We start from the raw sequence: 17,839 nt of genomic DNA on the forward strand, positions 1-17,839 counted from the left end.
TAGTTAAAATGATTAAATATTCCTTATACACAGTGATGTAGTCTCCTAAGTCCCCACAGAAGTTGCTTTAACTATAAACTGAAAGTAACAGAGTATATTGTTTGTCTTGTTTGTTTATATATTGTTTGTATATGTTTGTTTAACGTAAGAGTATGTTGTTTGTCTATACCAAACAACAATGTTCAGTTTTTTTGTATAGACAGTGATATAATTTTGTTACATTTGGGTTCAAAGAGAAGAAAGAAAGAAATATTGCACCTGTGAGTGAATATTAGGTGCTTCATATGTCCGGACACTGTGATAGATATTTGAAAACATTATATTTGGAGAAATTATTGTTATATTAAAATTAGCCAGGAGGGTTAGATATAGTCTAAGCGAAGTGTCTGATGAAGGTGATAAATTGGTTAAACTCCAATATTTATTTCTAAATATAGAATATGTTCATATTATGAAAGTATATATCACATATTCTTATAGAGTTGTTTTGATTCATGTATAATTCCAGTAACATATGTCTATTATTTATGTATGTTATCAAGTAGATTAGATAATTCCCTATATTTTATCTGGGTGTCTAGATATATATATATTGCAAATAATGAGAAAATGATGAAATGAAAAGATTTAAATAGACTTTTGTGTGCTATGATTTATTCCAACAATATTGAAGTATCACAAGCCTTATATATAATAATCATTAGGTTTATCAAACATTTCTGAGGTTGGGAATGTTATTTCTTCATGCTTCAGTTTTATTACCTAGGGATAATAATAGTACCTTTTTCCTAAAGTTGTTATGAAGATTAAATGAGATTATTATCTCATTTAATGCTTTGTGAAGCATTTAAAATAGTGCTTGGCAGGGAGATCAGCTCGGTGCTTTGTGACCGCCTGGAGGGGTGGGATAGGGAGGGTGGGAGGGAGGGGGATGCAAGAGGGAAGAGATATGGGAACATATGTATATGTATAACTGATTCACTTTGTTATAAAGCAGAAACTAGTACACCATTGTAAAGCTGGTATACTTTATACTCCAATAAAGATGTATTAAAAAAATAATAAAATAAAATAGTGCTTGGCACATAGGAAATACCGAATAAATGTTTGTTTAAAAAGAACAACAGAGAAAATCATGAATGTTCTGTATATATGCATCATTGGAAATGTAATATTCAGAAAAGAATGTAACTTGTAGGAAAGTATATACATTTTCATGATGTATTACAAAGAGGGTTATTTCAGTAGTCTAGAATGCTGGTGCATTTTCTTTTAGGCTACTAGGGAAATGTTAGATTCCAAGATATGACCACAGGGTGGTGTAGTTGCTATTCTCAGTCCTTTGGGGTATGAAAAATTTGTCCATGAAAGCAGTTACATTTTGGAGATTTTGAGGATGACTCCTGATGAGTCCAGAGAGCGGAAGAAATTTTGCTTTCATCAAAATTGTGTTATCAGCTATGATATAGAAATATTTATGGAAAAAGATATAGAAATGCAACTCTGTGGAAAAAATGCTGCCAAAATTCATACCTATTGGAAAAAGGATAATGAAGTAAGATCACTAGAACTGGGCAAGAAACCTTCAAATTACCTCATTTAGCTCCTTTTTAAAAATTTATATTTTATTTTTTAATTGAGGTATAGTTTCCTTACAGTATTATATAAGTTTCAGGTATACAACATAGAGATTCACAAATTTTAAAGGTTATACTCCATTTATAGTTATTATAAAATATTGGGTATATTCTCTGTGCTGTACAATATATTCTTGTAGCTTATTTATTTTATACATAGTAGTTTGTGCCTTCTAATCAGCTACCTTTATCTTGCCCTGAAAAATTTCCTGAAAATTTCTCTAGTTCTTTACTTTCATAATTTTTCTTCTCTATTTTTTTTTTTTTTTGAGGGGAATGAAGCTGGTGGATAGGAAAAGCTGATATTTTTATAGTTGATAGAGAAAATATGAAAGCATAAAAGAGAATGCCCTTTGGCTGTTAGGCTGTTGGAATGAACCTCAGATTAAGATTCTTTTGCCACCAGGAATAGAGATTTTTCTCTATTGGTCAAATAGGGAGTTGAGATGTCTTACTTGTTTTCATAGCAGCTCTATGAAGACAAAGAGGGGCAGATACCACTTTCATCTTAAATGGGAAAATAAAGTGACAAGATAAGTGAAATTTATTCAAAGTTATCTAATCAATACTAAATTTGGGGGTAAATTTGGGGGTAAATTCTAGTTTATTTCAGTGATATTTCTTCTAGTTGTACTTTAATTAAAATGACATTTAATGATGACTTTATTCATTTTTGTTGTTCAATATAGAAAATACGGACATCTTTATTGGAAACACCTGAAACTAGTTGTTGGAAACTTGATTCTAAAGCAGCTCCTTCACAAAATAAATCTGGAAACTTCCCATCAGCTGATCACGGCAAATCAAAAGATAAAAGAGACTGTCTGTGGACATCTGCCAAAAATACTTTATCTACACCATTACCAAAGGTTTGTTGCTAAAATTCTAAGAAAGTAGTAATTTTTTTAATAAAAAAGAAGTCTCTGTTATCACATACCATATATCTGGTATCACACACATAGACATGAAGCCATTTTCTTTAAAGTTTCAATTATTTGTTATACCAGCACGAAATGGTTTCATTTTTTTTAATCTATCACTGTTCACAACTTAATGACATCTTGGGCAAATTTTATCACTTTCTGGTATTCACCAGTGCATAGGACCCTGATGTACAAAATCTGGTTTTGACTTGCATTTTCCAGTATGACCTCAGTTACCTCCCTTTGCTGTTTACTCCTCATCATCTTGCTGCTGGAGTCTTTTACTTAGCAGTCAGCCCTGTGGAGCACGTGCCACTAACAAAGTGGCTCATTGCTAGCTATCTTCGACATGTCCACTTAATCCATGGGGAATTCATTCTACCTTTCAATGCTAAATGGTGGTGCATAATGCTCTACTTCTGACTCCCCCTTTCCCGCTCTCTGCCATCTATCTCTCTCTAATTTCTTTTTACTTTGCTCAGGGAGACACAAAGACAGATAAACAAATTTTCTGCCTAGGTTTATATCCACTTAGGGAATGAGATGCCAGTATCCCCTTCTTATAAGGCTGCTTTTTAAAGTTATATCCTCACTTGTCTTGGGAGTCGCGGGGAAGAGTATTTCAACCTGTCTTTACCCCCTAAGTGGAAATTTTGTGCTTTAACCTCCCAGTTTCCTTAAAATAACTGGGGATAAGAGAGGTATTTGGTGATTGCTGGGCCTGTTCTACCACCTTTTAATAAGCCTTAGAGAAGGAGCTGGCCTTAATTATAGGTAGCTTTCTTTAGAGTATGTGTTACTGGCACTTTCCCCCAGCTTTGTGCTTTAGTTGACAATTCCAGAGCAAAAGGAAGAGTTCCACTCATATCCTGTTATATATACAATATTATGCACCTCGTGGAATTTATGAAAATTAGTAAAGTACATAGCTTAGCGAGGCTTTTTAAAAAAAGATATATTGTTTTTATTTTATTTTTATCATATTTTTAAAAAAAGAATAGTTTCTTTTTTAGCAAGCCTTTTATATAAAATTATTTTGTTGTATTTACTATTCTGTTATTCAAAATATGAAATGATCTCTGTTGAAGAATGACCTTACTTAAAAAAAATTTTATTGAAATATATGCAAGAAAAATGCACAGATCATAATTATACAACTTGATGAATCTTTACAAACCAAACTTAACCTTATTACTAGCACTCAGATTAAAAGAGACTATTACTATCACTTCAGAATAGTTGATTGTTTCCCCTTCCAGTCACTAGCCCTTCCTCCAAGTCCAACTGCTGTCCCAAATTCTAGTATTAGATGTACCTGTTTTTGCATTTTCTATAATTAGAATCATATTCTTTTTGTTTTGACATTTTCCACTTAACATTATGTTTATGAGATTCATCCACACTGTTGCTTGAAGTTGCTTTATTTTTATTTGGTATTTCATGGTGTGACTGTACCACAGCTTATTTATCCCTTGTAATGTTAATGGACATTTGGTTAGCTTCCAGAGTGGACTTTTATGAATAGCATTGCTATAAAAATGTATTGCTTGACATGTACGCATCTTGGTTGGGTATGTCCATAGAAGTGAAATTGCTGGGTTACAGGGTTATGCATAATACATTCCATGTTAACAGATACAGCCTGAGCTGTTTTTACTCTGATACAAAATGTGTGTGTGTCTTTTCCCACACCAGCCAATTCTCCAGTTCTCCAGACATCAACTAGGCGTCCTACAATTTGATTCAATTCTGACACTGTAGTTAATGTAGTTAATGTAGACCCCACAGGTTAAGGGCTCAGTCCCACAATGCTTCCATTTTAGACACCGTCCTGGCTTGCCACTTGTACTACTGACCAACTGGCTATAAATTGGGGGTTCCCACAACCCCCTTCTCAGGTTTAATAATTTGCTAGAATGACTCACAGAACTCAGGAAATTACTTTACTTGCTATTACCAGTTTTTATAAAGGACACAATTTGGGAACAGCCAAATAGAAAAAATGCATAGGGCACAAGGTATGGGGAAAGGGGCACAGAAGCTTCCATGCCTCTCCGGGAGTGCTATCCTCCCAACACCTCCATGTGTCTACCAACCTGGAAGCTCTCTGAACCTCATTGTTTAGGGGTTTTATGGAGGTTTCATTACATGGCATGATTTGTTAAATCATTGGCCATTGGTGATTAACTCAGTCTTTAACCCATCTCCCCTCCTAGGAGTTCAGGGGGTGGGGTGAAAGGTTCCAAACTTCTAATCATGCCTTGGTCTTCCTGGCAACCAGCCACCATCCTGAAGCTATCATCCTGAAGCACCCCCTACCACCAGTTATTTCATTAGCATAAACTCAGGTAAGTTGAAAGGAGCTCATTATGAATAACAAAAAACTCTCCTATCAACATCACTGGGGACAAAGACCAAATATTATACCAAAAGATGCCTCCTGTCAACCCTGTCACTCAGGAAATTACAAGGGTTTTAGAAGTTGTGTCAGGAACCAAGGACAAAGACCAAATATATATATATATATTTCTTATTGTATCACACTGCCAGTCATGTTTTAAAAAAAATTATTGTACCAATTTATTGTACCAAATTATTGTACATTCTGGCTACCAGTGAATGAGAGTTCTGATTGCTGCGCATCCTTGTCACCACATGGTATTTTTCATCTTTTTATTTTGGCTATTCTGGTGGTGTGGTGACCTTTTTATTTCAAATGAAGTTTTATTTTGCAATTAATTTTAGATCTATGGAAAAGTTACAAACATAATACAGAGAATCCCTTTATATTCCTCACCCAGTTTTCACCATTGTTAACATCTTACATTACCATGTACATTTGTCAAAACTAAGAATCATTCATTGGTACATTACTATTAACTAGACTTCAGACTTGATTTGGATTTCACAGTTTTTCCGTTAATGTCCTCTTTCTTTTCCAGGATCCAACTCAGGGTACCATACTGTATTTAATTGTCATGTCTTCATCATAATTTTTAATGTAGACATTTATAGCTATAAAATTCTCTCTAAACACTGATTTCACTGTATCCCATAAGTCTGTTGTATTTTCCTTTTCATTATCTCAAAGTACTTTCTAATTTCCCTTGTGATTTATTTTTTGACCCATTGGTTATTTAGGAATGCATTGTATTTCCAAATTTGTGATTTTGCTAAGTATCCATCTAGCTGGTTTATAGTGTTGTTCAAGTATTATATTTCCTTGCTGATCTTATGTCTGGTTGTTCTTTTCATTATTCAGAGTGGGGGTATGGAAGTCTCCTACTATTACTGTTGAATAATCTAATTTTCCCAGTTTTTGGTTCATGTGTTGGGGGCTATATTGTTAGCTGCATGTATACTTCATACCAATTATCTTTTCTTGATGGATTGATTCTTTTACCTTTATAAAATGTTCCTTTTGTCACTACTAATCTTTTTTTAAAGTATATTTTATCTGATATTAGCTCTTTTGTTTACCATTTGCATGGTATATCTTTTATCACCCTTTTACTGCCAACCTATTCATGTTATGGAATCTAAATTGTGTCTTTTGTGGACATCATATAGTTGGATCATGCTTTTATCCATCATTCATTTGGACAATCTCTGCATTTTGATTGGAATGTTTAATCGACTTACATTTAATGTAATTACTAATAATGTAGAACTTAGGTCCACCATTTTGTTCTTTGTTTTCTATATGTCTTATGTCTTTTTATTCCTGTACCTTTCCATTACTGCCTTATTTTGTGATAAATAGGTATTACCTAGTATACCACTTTAATCCTTTTGATTTTTACTATACTTTTGGAATAATTTTCTTAGTGATTAGCTGAAAAGTACAGTTAACACCTTAACTTAAATTTAGTTTGAATTAATGTCAGTGTAATTTCAATGGTATATAAAAACTTTGCCCCAGTATATCTTTGTTCCCTCTTTCTCTTTTGTGTTATCATTGTCACATAAGTCACATATTTATACATTTTAAGCCCATTGATACAGTATTATTGCTTTATATATCTGTGTCTAAAATCAGATAGGAAAAACAGAGTTACAAACAAAAATATATTTATACTATCTTTTATGATTACCTATGCAGTGTCCTTTTCTGGTGCTCTTTATTTCTTCATATGAATTTGAGTCTTGTGTTGTTTCATTTCAGCCTGAAGGACTGCCTTTAGTATTTCTTGTGGGGAAGGTCTGCTTGTGACAAATTCTCTCAATTTTTGTTTATCTAGGAATATCTTAATTTCTCCTTCATTTTTGAAGGACACTTTTACTGGATATAGAATTATTTGGTAATGGTTCCTTTTAGCATTTGGATATGTCAATCTTTTATGGACTCCCTGGTTTCTGATGAGAAACCAGCCGTTAATATTATTGAAGATACCTTGTATATGGTGAGTCCCTTGTCTCTTGCTACTTTCAAGTTTCTCTTTGTTTTTTGACATTTTGGTTATGATGTGTCTAGGTGTGGATCTCTTTGATTTCATCTTCCTTGGAGCTTGTTGAGCCTCTTGGATGTATAGATTAATGTTTACATCAAATTTGGGAGGTTTTCAGTCATTATTTTTTCAAATATTATTTCTGCCCTTTCTCTCTCTGCTCTCATTCTTTTTTAATTTTTATATTTATTTTTTGGGGGGCTGTGCCATGTGGCTTGCAGGATGTTAGTTCCCCAACCAGGGATTGAACCCAGGCCACTTGCACTGGAAGCACAGAGTCCTAACCATTGGACCACCAGGGAATTCCCTCCGCTCTCATTCCCATTATGTGTATGTTGGTATGGTTGATGGTGCCCCACAAGTCTCTGAGGCTCTTTTCATTTTTCTTTTTTCTTCTTTTTGTTACTCAGATTGGATAATATCAGTTGAACTATCTTCAGGTTCATGGATTCTTTCCTCTACCTGCTCAAATCTGAGGTTGAGCCTCTTTAGTGATTTTTCATTTCAGTTATTGTACTTTTCAACTCCAGAATTTCTATTTGGTTCTTTTAAAAATAATTTCTATCCATCTATTGATGTTCCATTTGGTTTGACGTTGTCTTTATACCTTCCTTTAGTTCTTTGGACATGGTTTTTCTTATCTCTTACTATAATAAGACTATAAGATTACTATAATATGTTCACTTTGAACATGTTTAAAATAGTTGGTTTAAAGTCTTTGTCTAGGAAGTCCAATAACTAGGTTTCCTTAGGGATAGTTTCTGTTGATTGCTTCCTCACACATGTATGGGCCATTATTTCTTATTTGCACAGCTTATATTTTTCTCTTGAAATCTGAACATTAAAAATAATGTAAGTGACGAATCTGGATATCAGATTCTCCCTTCTCCTCAAGGTTTGTTGTTTCTGCTTGTCATAGTTTTTATTGTTTGTTTAGTGATTTTTCTAAATTAATTCTGTAAAGTTTGTATTCTTTGAGTGCCACTAAAGTCTCTACTGGTTAGCTTAATGTTCAGCTAATGTTTTAATAGAGATTTCCTTAAATACCTGGATCAATAAATTTCACAATCTTTGCCAAAAGACTATTAAGTTAGTGTTAAGGCATGCTTTCAACACTCAGCCAGACAGTAGAAAACTCTACCTTAGCCTTCAGTTTCTGCTTTTGCAGACCTTCAAGATGAGCCACAGGTAAGAGCTTAGGGCCTTCTCATGTCTTTCCTGTGCTTACAGCCCTGTCTGTGAGCATGGCTTTCTGTACTTCCAGGAATATTTCAGAGTTTTTCAAAGCCCCTTATGGACATCTTATTTCCTAACTGTCCTTTTAAGGTTTTTGGTTAGTCTGTCATTCACCCAAATGTTAATCATTGCCTCAGGGAGCTGCAAAGTTAAAACACTTGTCTTTAATTGTTTTTGACAAATATTCCCTACCCTACACACATCAAGGAGAAAGCTTTTTTTTTTTAACTGAGTGAGCTCTGAGTTGGATCAAATACCAACAGTCCTGTAAATGAAATCATCCAGAGAACCACTAGGCAGGTCAAATAATGATAACTTTTTGGGAATAAAACTTTGAAAGAGCTCCCAGTTCTGTTTTGCTGTGTCCAGTGGCTGCCAGGCTGGACCAGGAAGGAGGGCTGTTACTTTTTAAGGGTACCACTGAGCTAGAGAGCAGGGGATGATATGAGGAAAAGTTAAGATACTGCTAATTTTGCTCTTCTTACAGAAGTTCAGCCATTAACAACAACAAAAATCTCTCCAGGTTGTTGCAAGCTTTCTGTTAATTTCCATAGTTCTAAACAAGCTGATTCTGACCACCTTTACCAGCATTTTTGTTGCTTTGTGGAAGAGCATATTTTTGGAGCTCCTTATTCTGCCATTTTTGCTGATATCAGTGCCCTTACTTTTTAAAGATACTTTTTAAAAATTATAAAACTTACATATTACAGGGTAATATGGAATACTAAACATTGACTAATGGAATTACTTTGTCAAGAAAACATAAGCAAACTTTTTGTCAAATAAATCAGTAAGTATTTCTATGGAGTGAGAAAAAATTTCAGGTCTTGGGTCTTAATCATTGTTAGAAAAATTAAAGTCTCTCTTAAGATTGTTGACTGCTGAAGCTGGAGTGCCTCTTTTCTCTCTCTTTCTCTGCCCCTCCCTCTCTTTCTCCTTCTCTCTCCCCCATGATTTTTTTCAAAAACTTCTGAATTAAATTCTTATCCAAAATTTCTACTTCATATACATGTCAATAATAATGGAGAGTTATTATTGATTGCTGAAACCTCAACTTGCGTTTATTAGTAATATATGTTGTATTTGATGGGATAACGTATTGTTTTTCTTTTTGAATAGGTATATACTGTGAAGACACCAACGAAACTAAAAATTCAGCAAAGAGAAAACAAGAATGTACCCACTGAAGAAAGTAATAAAAAGAGAAAAATGGTCTTCGATTTTGATATTAATTCAGATAGTTCAGAAACTACTGATCTTTTGGTAAACTTATTACAAATAATCAGCATTTATTATTTGTTTACATTATTATATTTCTATATTATTTCTTGATGTATATGTATAATATATATGCATAGTATCTATTATTGCAATACTGAAAAAAAGTAGAACTCTACTATAACACAGAACCCTCTACTTTTGCAGCATTTTAAAGAAATTAGGGTTAAAAAATCGCCATAAACTTCAGAAAACAATGACATTTTGAAATACTTGATATAACATAGTTGTCATATGAGAGGACTAACCCTCTTGTTTTCCAGAAGAGTGTTATTTCTTTTCCTTTTTTTTTTTTTTTAAAGAAAGGCTAGGTGAATATCTTTAATCTTGCTGCAGCCAAATTTGTTATTCAAGACCCCTCTTGATTTTGCATATTATACATGTTCTTTTATTTTATACCACTTATTGGTTGAAATTTATATCAAGGTATTGGTTGAAAACTATTACATTTCTATGATTCGTAATGGGTTAATGTGTTAAAGATGACATGTTTAAAGAGGATAGTTCCCCTAGCAGTTTGTATCACCAATTACTCCCTACTATGAGTATATTAACACATATCAGTATTTTCTTAAGGCATAATAATGATTTATTGAGAATAATTAAACTTATACTCATTTGATTTAAAATCAGATAAACCTTATTACACGAAATGGAGCAATTTACCAAAGATTCTTAATTACAAAATTCCAGCTAAAGTCATTTGTTTCATTATTCCAACTCATAGCTTTGAGATCCTTCAAGCTTTTATACTGTTTTGGGATCCTCTACTTTCATTTGTTCTGGAATAATGAGTAGCTGAAGTCTTAAAATTGTAATTATTGAAGTTAACTTATAGAAAATCCCTACTCTAGTATCTCTTTATTTTGTAGATAATGATTAGCATTTTAATGATTAAAATGTGAACCAGGCACTATTGTAAAGACTTTACACAGATTACTTCAGTTATTTCTTGAAACAATCTCATGCTTTAGAAGTAGAGACAGGGTTGTTATTCTCATTTTACAGATGAAGAAACTGAATCACACTGTTATGTTGCCTAAGGTCACATAACTAGTAAGGCATGGAGCCAAAATTTGAACACCAACAGTCTAGCTCCATAGCCTATGTATGTCATTGTACATAATAACTGCCAGTTCAAACTGAAGTCCAGATATTAAAAGAATGTAATGAGAATTATTAGAAAGAGCATGAGCTATGGAATTAGATATTCCAGGACTAGAATTCATACTGTTTTTCTAGTAGTGTGAATTTATGCTAGTTTCTTAGCTTATCTGAGATTCAGAATGATTCATGATTTCATTTCATTTTTAAAAGGAGCATCACAACTTTGTAACACAATAAACATACGACAGTATTTTATTTATTTTTATTTTATTTATTACAGTTTAAACTAGTCTAAAGATATTTCATAGTGGGCTTTATTTGTTATAATTATCACTTGAAGTTAGTTATTGTTGTAATTTTCTTAGCTGTTGCATTTAAATTTTGGTGAACATTGAAATTATTATAAAAAGTAAGATTTAAAAATGTATTGTCTAGAATGACCTTAGAGAAGATAGTGGAGTGGGAAGTGCCAGGAACCCATTTCTCCACCTAGACAACAATGGTACTGGTAGAAACTATCTGAAGTAATTTATTTTGGAACTCTAAAGACTATTTGAATGCTTGCAACTTCCAGAGGGAAACTTGGCTGGTAAGTTATGGTTAATTTTGGTCAATTTCAGCATTAAAAGTGGTAATGGCTACCTATCACTCAACCTATAACCATGTGGTAGGGCCATGCTCATGTCTTGCTGGAACCAGGGTGAACAATAAGGACCTTGTCCTCCGAAGATCAAGGTTCAGTGTTTTGACTGCTGATTCTGATCACTGAGGTACAGGTACAGAGTCTGGCTGCCATTGTTTAGAACCTCACTGGCTGAAGTGTCTTCCAGAAGATTTGTCTTCCAGAAGAACAAACTGCACTTTTATCTCTCTCTTTTTTTCCCTCTTTGGAGAGCCAGATGTTCAAGCATTAGAACATTCAAAATCAATCACATTTACAGGGCATTTAGAAAGCCATGCCCAGGGAAAGACACAGGCTCAGAAAAAGAACCAGGAAGATCTCAAATTTTCACCACAGACTTATCCAATGCACAGAGACATTTTTAATAGTAAAACAAAAAGCAAAAAAAATCTAAATAAACAGTAAATCCTGGGGAAGGGGAAGAATCTAATTTGCAGATGTATCAAATTATAAGATTAAAGTGGCTAGTTTTCAACAACAACAACCACAAAATCACAAGGCATATGAAGAAAAGGAAAGTATAGCCTATCAAAGGAACAAAACAAATCAACAGAAAATGTCCAGAGGAAGCTCAGATATTGGACTTACTAGACAAAGACTTTAAAAACAACCATCTTAAAGATGTTCAAAGAGCTAAAGGAAGACATAGACAAAAACAGAAAAATGTATGAATAAAATGAGAATAGCAATAAAGAGATAGAAATTATAAAAGGAACCAAGAAGAAATCTTGGAATTGACAGTACAGTAATTGAAATGAAAAGTGTATTAGAGGGATTCAAAAGCAGATATAAGTAAGCAAAAGAAAGAATTGGTAAACTTGAAGATAGGACAATAAACTATTGAGTATAAGCACAGAAAAAAAGGAATGAAGAAAAGTGAACAGAGCCTCAGAAACTTGTGGGACACCATCAAAAAATCAATATATGAATTGTGGGAGTCCCAGAAAGAGAAGAGAGAAAGGGGAAGAAAGAATGTTTGAAGAAATGGCTGAAAACTTTTCAGATTTTGATGAAGTAAATGAATCTACAAATCCAAGAACCTCAATGAATTCTAAGTGGATAGATTCAAATAGACTCACATCAAAACACATTATAATCAAACTGTTGAAAGACAGAGAGAATCTTTTTTTTAATACATAATATATTTGTTCCCCTGTGCTATACAGTAGGTTCTTGTTGGTTATCCTTTATAAGTATAGCAGTATGTACATGTCAATAGGAAACTCCCTAACTATCCCTTCCCTCCATCCTTCCCCACCTGATAAACATAAGTTCATTCAAAAGACAGAGAGAATCTTGAAAGCAGCAAGAGAGAATCAACTCATCATATATGTTACCCTCAATAAGATTATCAGCTGATTTCTCTTTAGAAACCTTGGAACCAGAAGTCAGTAGGTTTACATATTCAAAGTGCTGAAAGACAAACATTGTCAGCTAAGCATTTGCTATCTAGCAAAACTGTCCTTCAAAAATGTAGTGAAATTAAGACATTTCCAGATAAACAAAAGCTGAGGGAGTTGTCACTAGACCTTCTCTTCAAGAAATGCTGAAGGGAGTTGTTCAGGTTGAAATGAAAGTATGCTAGACAAAGAAATAAGAGATCTCTGATAAAGTTAAATACATTGGAAATTATAAAAGCTGAAATGATTGTAATTTTGGTTTCTAACTTCACTTTTTATCCTCTACATAATTTAAAAGACAAATGCTTAATTAATCTATATTGTTGGGCACACAATATATAAAGATGTAATTTTTGACATCAGTAACAGAAGGAGAATGGAGCTGTATAAGAGCAGTTTGTGTAGGCTATTGAAGTGAAGTTGGTATAAATTCAAATTAGTTACTATAATGTTTGGTCATTAAATGTAATCCCCATGGTAAACACAAAAATTATCTATAGAATACACACAAAAGGAAATGGGAAGGGAATCAAAACATTTTACTACCATCACCTAAACACAAGAGAGTAATGGAGGAAATGAGTGACCAAAAACAAACAAACAAAACACCTATAAAGCATATAGAAAATGAATATCAAAAAAGGCAAAAGTTAGTCTCTCTTTATCAGTAGTTACTTAAATGTAAACAGATTATACACTCTAGTAAACAAAAAGAGACTCATGTTAGCTTTAAATTGGTTAAATGTGAAAGGATGGAAAAAGATGTGCAAATAGTAACCAAAAAGGAGGTGGGATGGCTATACTAATATCTGACAAAATAGACTTTAAATCAAAAAGTACAAGAAACAAATAAGGACATTATATATTAATAAAAGATTCAATACAGTGGGAACTTATGAGAGTTTTAATCATTTACACATCTAATAACAAACCCTTAAAATATATGAAATAAAGCTAATGCAAAGAGATGAAGTTAGAAATCAATGAGAAGGAAAATTAGAAAATTCACAAACTTGTGGAAATTAACACACTTCTAACCAACCAATGAATCAGAGAAGAAATCACAAGGGAAATTTGACTTAGAGATGTATGAAAATGAAAAACACAATACACCAAAACTTACGTAAGACAGATAAAACAGTGCTCTAAGGGAAATGTAATAGCTGTAAATTCCTACATTGAAAAAGAAAGAAATCAATAAACTAACTTTATACCTTAAGGAACTAGAAAAAGAAGATCAAACTAAACCCAAAGCTGACAGAGGAAGGAAATAATAAGGTTAGAGTGGAGATAAACAAATTAGAGAAAAGGAAACAGCAGAAAATCAATGAAGCCAAAATTTGTTTCTTTGAAAAGATCAATTAAATTGACAAACCTTTAGCTAGACTGACAAAAGCAAATACCTAAAGTCAGAAATATAATTGGAGATGTTATTACCAACATTTTAGAGATAGATAATACTGTGAATAATTATATGACAACAAATTAGATAACCTAGAAGAAATATACAAATAGAAAAACTACTTGAAATACACAAATTACCTAAATCTGCTCAAGAAGAAACAGAAAACCTTATCAGAGCTGAGTTAGTAATCCAAAACTCCCAACAAAGAAAAGTCCTCGACCAGATAGCTTTATCGATGGATTCTACCAAATATTTAAAGACTTAACACCAATCCTTCTCAAAGTCTTCCAGAAAATTGAAGGGAGAACACTTTGTAACTCATTCAATAAGGCCAGCATTACCTTGATACCAAAGCCAGATGAAGACATCACAAGAAAGGAAAATTGTAGACCATTATTCTTTCTGAACGTAGATGCAAAAATCCTCAACAAAATATTAGCAAATCAAATCCAGCAGCATAGTAAATGGATCATTTACCATGACCAATGAGACTTATCCAAGAAATGCCAGAGTGGTTCAATATAAGAAAATCAATATAATACACCACATTAATAGAACGAAGGAAAAAAAATTGCAAATAATCGTCTCAATTGACATTATAAAAATTCATAAAGCTAGGACAGAGGGAAAATTCCTCAACATGATAAAGGGTATAAATGAAAACCAAAGCTAACATCATACTCAATGGTGAAAGACTGGAAAGCTTTCCCCCTAAGATTAAGAATAAAACAAGGATGCCCATTTTCACCAATGTTAGTCAGCATTGTACTGGAAGTTCTAGCCATGGCTTTTAACTATTAGACAAATACAAAAAACAAAAATAAAAGACATGCAAATGTAAAAAAGAGGTAAAACTGCCTCTAATTTGCAGGTGACATGATCATATCTATACATGGAAAATCACAAAGCCTAAACAAGAAAGCTTCTAGACCTAATAGATAAATTCAGCAATGTTGAAAGGTAGAAGATCAACATATGAAAATCAGTTATGTTTCTATACACCAACAATGAATAATCCAAAAAGGAAATTACAAAAACAATTTTATTTACTATACCATTAAAAAGAACTAAATACTTAAGAACAAATCTAGCCAAGAAAGTAAAATACTCATACACTGAAAATTACAAAACATTGCTGAAAGACTTTAAAATAAAGAAAAAAAATTCTGTGTTCATGGATAGGAAGACTTAACATTGTTAAGATGTCAATACTACCAAAAACAGTGTACATATTTAACATGTTCCCTATTAAATTTCCAACAGCTTTTTTGGCAGAAATGGAAAATTTGATACATTTATACAGATTTGCAAGGGGCCCCAGATAGCTAAAGCAATCTTGAAAAAGAAAGACAACATTGGAGGACTCACAGTTCTTGACTTTGAAACTTATTACAAAGCTAGTAATTGAAATAGTATAGTACCGGCATAAAGACAAATATATGTACCAATGTAATAAAAAACAGAGCCCAGAAATAAATCTTCACATATATAATCAATTGAGTTTTGACAAGAGTGCCAAGATCATTCAGTGGGGAAAGGACAGTTTTTTCAACAAATGGTACTAGGAAAACTGGATGTCCACATACAAGAAAATGAAGTTGGACTCTTACCTTACACCATATACAAAAACTGACTCAGAATGAATCAAAGACCTAATCGTAAGGACTAAAACTATGAAACTCTTAGAAGAACATTGGGAAAATCTTCATGACATTGAATGGCAAGGACTTCATGGATATCATGACACCAAAGCACAGGCAAAAAAGAGAAAAAAATAAGTAAATTGGACTTCATCAAAATTAAGGACTTAAATGCATCAAAGGACTCTATTAAGAAAGTGAAAAGGTTAAAGATTGGGAGAAAATATTTGCAAATCATATATCTGACAAGAGATTAATATCCAGAATACATAAGGAACTCCCGTAACTCAATGACAAAAAACAAGCCAGTTGAAAAATGGGCAAAGGACTTGACCAGACATTTCTCCAAAGGAGATATATAAGTGCCCAATAAGCACATAAAAGATGAATGCAACAGAGTTATGAGGACAGACAAGTTTTTGTTGTTTTAAATTAGGTTAATTTATTCTTTTTATATAGGCAGCCATTAGTGAACATACAGTTACCATACAGTAAGCAAAATTTTAATGATAGTTTACGATATGATTTTTAAGATAATTTATCTTTTCTAAGTTGGTCAGTTGGTGCATACTGATTTGAGTGTATCTGAAAGGTCAGCTCTTTGTGACTAAGTGAATTCTGCTGAAATCTTAGAATTCATGAAAATGGCTGAATATTTTCATCCATGAAGCTTCTGAAATTTGTCTTAAGTGTGACTTTAATGAGCAGGAAAAGATAATGTGAACTGATTGCTTACCTGACTAAATTTATGTAGCATATTCATTAAGGAAATGGATTCTGGAGCCAGCCTACCTGGATTTGAATCCTGGCTCCACCTCTTACTAGCTGTATAGTCTTGGGCAAGTTACTTAATATTTGTGTGTCTCAGTTCTTCACCTTTAAAATAGGGATAATAATAGTATTTGTGTGTCATAAAAATGTTGTGAGGATTAAAACTAATTAAAATATGCAAAGTGCTTAAAGTAGTGCCTGACATAAAGAAAATACTGAATAAGTGTTAGCTATTATTATTTGGGAAAATATTCATAAATTGATAATTGACAACATTTATAATTTTTATAGGATTATGAATGCTTATTATAAGGCCTAAGTGTATTTAAATAAGTAGGTTGGGAGAAGGGGTGGGGAAAGTGATAGTATGAAGACTCTGAAACAGAAATAGAAATCAGTAGAAAAACACTATTCATACACATCTTGTATTCCACATAACCTTTTAGGTATATAGTTAATAGAATCAAAATCTAGGTCCTTGTTTGACAGATTGAAGATTTATTTTGTCATTGTCTTTTTTATTTTTTTCCTCTTCTTTTCCTTTCCCCTCTCTCCTCTTTTATTCTCCCTCCTTCTACTCCTCCATCTCCTTCTCATATGTGGGATGTAGACAAAAATTTAATAATATAATATTAATGGTGGCAGCCTCCAAATTATATTTTTATATTTCTCTTTAAGAGCATGGTTTCAGAGGAAGAGACATTGAAAAAACTATACAAGAAGAAGAATCCACCAATTTCTCAATTTTGTGTCAGAACACCAAAAAAGGTAGTTTTAAAATTTTATTTCAGAAAGCAAATTTCAAAAGCTGGATTTAATTTTTTTTTTTTATTTAAACATATTATGATTTTATTTATTTTCTATTCAGACTCCTTCATCTCTAACAACCACTGGATGTACGTGGAAGCTTGGAGCTATGAGGAAAATGCAGGAGGACCCTTGGGCTATAATTGCTAAAATGGATAGGAAACAAAAACTAAAGGAAGCAGAAAAGCTATTTGTTTAATTTCAGAAAATCAGTGTGATTAAGGAGCCTAAATAACAGCAAATTTATAGTTAATTTTTTTATTCTTATTTTCTACAAAGCCAAACATTTTCTGAAATTGAGACTTTTTTGATATTTTCATAAATAATTTGGTCTTTATATTTTAATATTTTGGCCTAAATGGGAGATAACCACATGTTACTTAAAAACTTGTAATTCTATTCAGATAATTAGATGATTATATTTTGGTCTTACCTTTTCTTGTATTCATGAAAGCTGTTTTGGCTAAGTTTTCACACCTGTAAAGTTGTCCGTTGAACACTAGGA

General features: G+C 32.7%; 1 protein-coding gene across 2 annotated transcripts in view; it reads left to right on the top strand.

Annotated features, from left to right (window-relative positions):
* SYCP1 (synaptonemal complex protein 1) overlaps positions 1-17,533 on the top strand; it is a 148,755-nt gene extending 131,222 nt beyond the window's left edge. For both annotated transcript variants that reach the window (XM_065879621.1, XM_065879627.1), the window contains 4 exons: positions 2,327-2,506; positions 9,364-9,507; positions 17,206-17,295; positions 17,396-17,533. In XM_065879621.1, the coding sequence (XP_065735693.1) occupies positions 2,327-2,506; positions 9,364-9,507; positions 17,206-17,295; positions 17,396-17,533 (552 nt within the window). The remainder of the gene's footprint in view (positions 1-2,326; positions 2,507-9,363; positions 9,508-17,205; positions 17,296-17,395) is intronic.
* The last annotated feature ends 306 nt before the right edge of the window (positions 17,534-17,839 follow it).

The sequence above is a fragment of the Phocoena phocoena genome, chromosome 1 (genome assembly GCF_963924675.1).
Source record: "Phocoena phocoena chromosome 1, mPhoPho1.1, whole genome shotgun sequence".
Classification (NCBI taxonomy): domain Eukaryota; kingdom Metazoa; phylum Chordata; class Mammalia; order Artiodactyla; family Phocoenidae; genus Phocoena; species Phocoena phocoena.